The sequence below is a fragment of the Vigna radiata genome, chromosome 7, assembly GCF_000741045.1.
Source record: "Vigna radiata var. radiata cultivar VC1973A chromosome 7, Vradiata_ver6, whole genome shotgun sequence".
Classification (NCBI taxonomy): domain Eukaryota; kingdom Viridiplantae; phylum Streptophyta; class Magnoliopsida; order Fabales; family Fabaceae; genus Vigna; species Vigna radiata.
This window is the reverse complement of record NC_028357.1, coordinates 48,606,221-48,612,220: the sequence shown is the minus strand read 5'-3', so window position 1 is coordinate 48,612,220 and position 6,000 is coordinate 48,606,221. Positions and strand designations below refer to the sequence as shown.

Here is a 6,000-nt window from a genome sequence, read left to right as displayed (position 1 = left end):
CATACTGAAATTTTAAGAGATAATTCTTAAAATATAATTATTCAGTTTATTCTTTGAAGATGTTGATTAGAGATTTATGATTAAAGAAATTTATCTCGCTATTTTAATATACTTACTTGAAATATTGAAATTGAACATTAAATTAATGTAGTATAAAATAAATGATAAATTATTATCATTCCGTTTGAAATAAGTAATATATGATTGATGAGATATAATGTGTTTGGATTTAAATAAAATATCGTGTCAATAATGAAATATTTTGTAACGTGAATTATAATGTTTTGAATGTCGATGTAACAAGAGTATACTGAATGAGAGTGTTACACTCACTTGAACACATGACTTTCAATTTATAATTTAAATTTTAATACTTCCATTCAAATATAGTCTAGTTTTACTGTGATTTTTTGAATTTTTAACACAACAGATAAACATTAGGACAGACCAAATAACAATACCTGTTGAAAAATTTAAAAGAAAATACAATTAGAAAATTAATATAAATAAAATATTAATTATTAACATGAAAAATTATTAAAACAATTTTATATGCTAGTCAAGTTTGTCATGTAAAAAAAAAGACTCAATTCACATAGAACACGTTAAGAAAACAACTAAACATGAGAGATAGAGAGTATTGGAATCTAGAGCATGCATAGAGCTGTAAAGGGCGTGGACTAAGTGGCAAAGAAAATGACACCTCACGCGCTTCGATTTATACGTATATATCATGTACGTTACTATTTCTTTTTAATTTTTTTCAAATATTAATTTCGTTTTTGGCTCTATTTTATTAATAGAAATACATGAATAAATAATGAAATTAATAGAATTAAGATGAAATATCTTTAAAATATGTGGAAAAAAACATTTACGAGAAATATCTCGTGAACGTAATAAAATAATACCAATAACGCAAATATAAATACTGAAAATATCTTCTGTCAAAGTATTGACTGTAATAAAAAACAATCATAAGTAAATTAATTTGAAACTGAATCATGAAAATTTATTAATAACAATCAATTAAAACTTGATTTCAAATGTACATTATCAACGTATTAATAAATCATATAAAATTAATCAATTATCAAATATCATAATGTGAACGAAGGTTTTGCTAAAAAAAAAAATAAACATATATATTTTTTTTAAATGAATTGATGCTAAGTATCATTGTTATTATTATGTAAAAGTATTATTAAAATTAAATAGAAAGAAAAATATGATGAGGTAACATCAAACCTACATCTCACTTATAATAAAAAAAACTTATGAAAAAAAAATTATGATTTCTTTCACCAAAATAATTTCATACTTTGAACTTTATATAATATGAAAAATATACACATTACAAAATTTTATGATCAATAATCATCTCGATTTTATAAAGGACTTTTAATTTTTAAAAGTTTGTTTGGGATTTTGTATAATCTTATTTAGCCTACTTCTAGTGAGTATTTTTGTATTTTAAATCAATTCATCATCCTCTTTAATATTAAAACTTTTCTTTTAATGAAATATATTAACCCAATTATGAATTATTTTCAAATCTTTCATAAAACAAGTTTCCAAAGATATAAAAGATTGATGAATTTGTATTAAACTATTATAAGTTAAATCTAATTATTGTAAACAAATAAACTATTGATAATGAAAATGACATTCTCCAAACACGACATACCAATCAAAGAATTATATTTTATTAACATAGTATCATCAAATTTTTTAACAAGATTTATTCACAATACGAATATTATCATAATTATCTTCTATTGACATTATTAAGTAACAAGCTATATAATAGATTGTACGATTGAATCACGTATTTTACCAAAAATATCATATATTATACCATAAACTTCATCATAATCTTTAATAGAAACTCCACTATTTAGACCAAGAAACCCATAACCACATCTTGTACCTTATTATTATTTTAAAAAAATAATATTAATATCGTGTTATAACTGTCTACAGTATTAAATATGTTATGACTAATTATTTTACAAAATTTCTTATATTTTACATCAATAATAAGCATAAATTCTATTTTTTTTATGTTGATTTTGATTTGTATGTGTCTTAGATATAACTTTTAATTTACAATTGTATTTATTAAAGAAGTCATGATCGAGATTTTCTTGATTGAAATTTGTAACAATGTTTTATTCTTACTACATTATAGTATAAATATGTATTTATTAATCATCCCATCACAGTAGGCAACATCAGGTTTACCACTTTCTTTATGTGAACGATGTGACGTTGCAGTGTATCTGTTTTACCTTGGTATTATAATATTATCTACCTTTAGTTTGTTTTTTTGAAGATGTAATTAAGGCATTTAAATGTATATTTACATGTAATTATCTTATTATCATTAAGCGAACATCTAGATTTTATAAAAAATACAGTCATGGTTTTTATTTGTCCAAATAAAACATTGAAATAGTTTATATATTTGTTTAAATAATAAATTGCGTGCGGTGGATGACCTGTAACATGATTTCAAGAAATTGAGGTGAATCTCAGAGTAAAGATTATTACTAGGAGATGACGTGACCTAGGCGTTTCTACATAAATAATATTACTTTATTAAAACCAATTAATGACATTAAAAAGGATAAACACAACTAATCATTAATTAGGAAATCCTAAATAAAGACACATCTAAGATATACCTAAGTAAATAAATATTATCTCTAAGTACGAGATCTGCCCAATTATTGTTGTATTTCTTACGTTTTAAGTATTATTGAATTAAGCGTAAGAGTGATTTTACAGGTTTTTCAACCAAATACTAACAAGATTGAACAAATAGAATGAAAATATATTTGAACATATTGACAACAAAAAAAGTATCTACAGAGAATGAAAATATAAATAAAAGTTAACAAGTAGACGCGTGTGTTTGACAAATACATTTGTCGTGTAAAAACAAATTATATCAAATTTTGACATATGCTTAATTATGTATTAAAATTATATATATATATATATATATAATTTTTATATTCAATGGTAAATAATATAATTGATTATTATTAAAAAAACTTGGTTAAATTAATTTAAGATCATTTTATATAATAAATATTCGAATTTAACAAATTTTAAATTCCTTATCTATCTTATCATATTTTTAGTACACTTAGGTTTGGTGAGTTCATGTGATATGTTTTTACGTAAAACTGCGATATGTTCTCAAGAAGAGTCTTTTGTACATTTTGAGCGAGTAACTATAATTAATTATTTTCAAAATAATAAAATAATTTCCTTGAAATTCTACCGTAGTTTGGGATAAAATAAAAACTTTTTACTCTCTGCATTTTAATTTTTTTACCTATTTCATGGTTCTTTATATTTTAAATTCCTCAAGTATATATTTTTTTTTTTCAAATTCACATGTGGTCGTAGTGCTGTACAATTTTTTTCTAAGAAAATATTTTCCAGTGAGACACAACATAATACATTCTCTCTGCTTTTATGTATAGAATAAAGTAACAGAAAAATCAGGTGTTATTGTTTAAAAAGTATGAAGCGTAGTTAATTAAAATGCAATTTTTTTCTCTGCCAGGTGTTTGTTCGAAATGATTAGACAAAATGTATATCTGTCAAGACAAACGGTGCGTTTCATATTAAAACCTAGAAAACGAAAATCTAGGTTCTCTCACGCGTCAGGCTCCCACTAACAACTGGAACATCTTCAATTAGCCTAAATCATACCTGGCCCGCCAACTGGCTTAATATCTAATCCACTTTTTCTTACTCTCTCTTTCTCGAATTCTTCTAATACACACAAACATTGACAACATTGTAACTATGTTTTGGATTGTAAAAACCTGTGTTTTGGATTATGATGTTGGAGAAGAATTACGCTAATGAGTGGGTGTGAAGCAACTACTACTAGGAGTGGCAGAACTCGTAAATAAAATCTGCATCTCAGGTCATTTTGGCGTAAGCCTTCGCATATAAGGTGACAGAGGAGGCGCTCTTCATCCTGTGTTTTGCCAACTCATCTCACAAAACTCAAGTAACCAAATTCAAATCAACCATGGGAAGCTCCACGACCTTCCTCTGTGCCTTCTTCCTCGCCTGTGCGATCCTCACCGTCCACGTCGCACAATCCTCGCCGTCCAATATGGACTTCACCGGCGACCTCAGCTCCTTCTTCCTCCCTCTCAAGTCCGGTTGTCGCGGATCCGTCGCGGAGTGCGGCCTCCTCGTCGGCGAAGACGACGACGCCGAGTTCCTGATGGACTCCGAGACCAGCCGGCGCATTCTCGCAGGAAGGAACTACATAAGCTACGGTGCGCTGAGGAGGAACACCGTCCCTTGCTCGCGACGCGGCGCTTCCTATTACAATTGCCGGCCCGGCGCTCAGGCCAACCCCTACAGTCGCGGATGCAGTGCCATCACCCGATGCAGGCGTTGAGAAAAAGAAAAGCTATTATTCTTCTCATTTTATTTTAATTTTTAATTTTTGTAATTGATGAAAATGATTGTTGTGATAATGTGAAGCAACCACATATATACAATTAGAGAAGAAAAAGAGAAGTAGACATGAATAAAAATCTAATCGCCGCCGCCGCCGCCGTGGTTTGTATCTGTATTGTAATTTAATTTAATCTTAGGTACACATATTATCATTATTAATTATTAATATTGGTTGCGATTTGCGATTTGATGTGTGAAAATTCTCATCATTATTCATATATTTTTTTTTCTTGTTCTTGTCAATTTCGTCGGTGGGTTAGTCTGTGAGTATGTGTTCCTTCTTGTCATGTGGGAAATGAAAAGAGAGATTTAGGGGTGATTGATGGATTTGACAGACATAATGGCAGTGTTTGGTTAAATGTTTTCTTTTGATTCTGGAAAAAATAGAGAAATTATATAATGTTTTTTAATTAGAAATGCAAAATGTGAGTGTTTTTGGATTTTGGGATGAGTGGCTTGAGAGTGAAGGAGGGTGGCAGCTGTCCCGTGCGCTGGCCCTCCGTGTTTCCCTTTTCTCTTTCCAGCACACGCTTTGATGAAATTAAGGGGAAAAAAATAGTAGAAAAACTATAGCCATTTTATCACCAAAAAATGAAACTAAATAGGTCGAACATGAAAAATGTCCATATTTCTTTGTCGGTTAAAGTACTCAAGATGGTTGCTATTCTTGTGTGAGAGTGAGGAAAAAAGTAACATTTGGTTTTTGTAATTGAAAGTTGTTTTCCAGGCTCCGTGGCGCAGACAGCGCAGCTATCTATTTTCAACATTTATATTTTTATATCTGTAAATTTGACTCCCCATAAATAAATGTACTAATGGCATGGAGGAACAATTACTCCTTTGGTTGAGTTAGTTATCAAATTTATGGTGGTCTTTATCAACCTTTGCTAACAAGGTGGTCATTTCATATAAACAGCCTTTGAAATTCTTAAAATATGTTTGGTTTCCATTGGAGGATGAATGGTGGTATTCTTATCCTGGGTTAAAGGCAGCCTCACATGAGGATTATTTATTTATTTATTTATTATTATTATTATTGTTATCTGCATCAATGGAAATGGGTGAACGCGGTTCTATGATTATTATGATGGCATTGGCATCTTGGTTACCTTTTTTGTGTGACAACTAAATACACCTCATAAACCTTGTCCCATTATCTTGTGTACAACTATGATTTTGTCTCGGACCACACCCATTTCAGAATCAGATAGCCCAAACCCTAAAATACTCTTCTTCTACGTCTTACTACTTTCAAACTCTCACAGTTATTACATTATTTAATGGCTATAAGTTTCTCAACCATGCACTTCTGAACCTCATTTTGTACAATTTGAATTCTTTTCTTGATTTTTCTGTGCTTCTTTTATGCTATGCCTCCAAAAATACACAGACAACACTGATTTTAATGTTTTAAAATATATTTAAAAAATTTAAAATACCAACATCATCAGGGTATTATTAATGTTCAACAGAAAAGAAAAACAGCAAAAAGTATGAACT

The 6,000-nt window shown here is 29.0% G+C and overlaps 1 protein-coding gene across 1 annotated transcript; it reads left to right on the top strand.

The window, feature by feature from the left end:
* Window positions 1-3,845: 3,845 nt before the first annotated feature.
* On the top strand, window positions 3,846-4,910 carry LOC106767205 (protein RALF-like 33). Its single transcript, XM_014652045.2, has one exon. It carries the CDS (start codon window positions 4,058-4,060, stop codon window positions 4,436-4,438), a length of 381 nt encoding a protein of 126 aa, XP_014507531.1. The 5' UTR covers window positions 3,846-4,057; the 3' UTR covers window positions 4,439-4,910.
* The last annotated feature ends 1,090 nt before the right edge of the window (window positions 4,911-6,000 follow it).

Bases quoted from the DNA above. Each gene is read 5' to 3' on its own strand.
- LOC106767205 (XM_014652045.2), top strand. From the start codon at position 4,058: ATGGGAAGCTCCACGACCTTCCTCTGTGCCTTCTTCCTCGCCTGTGCG.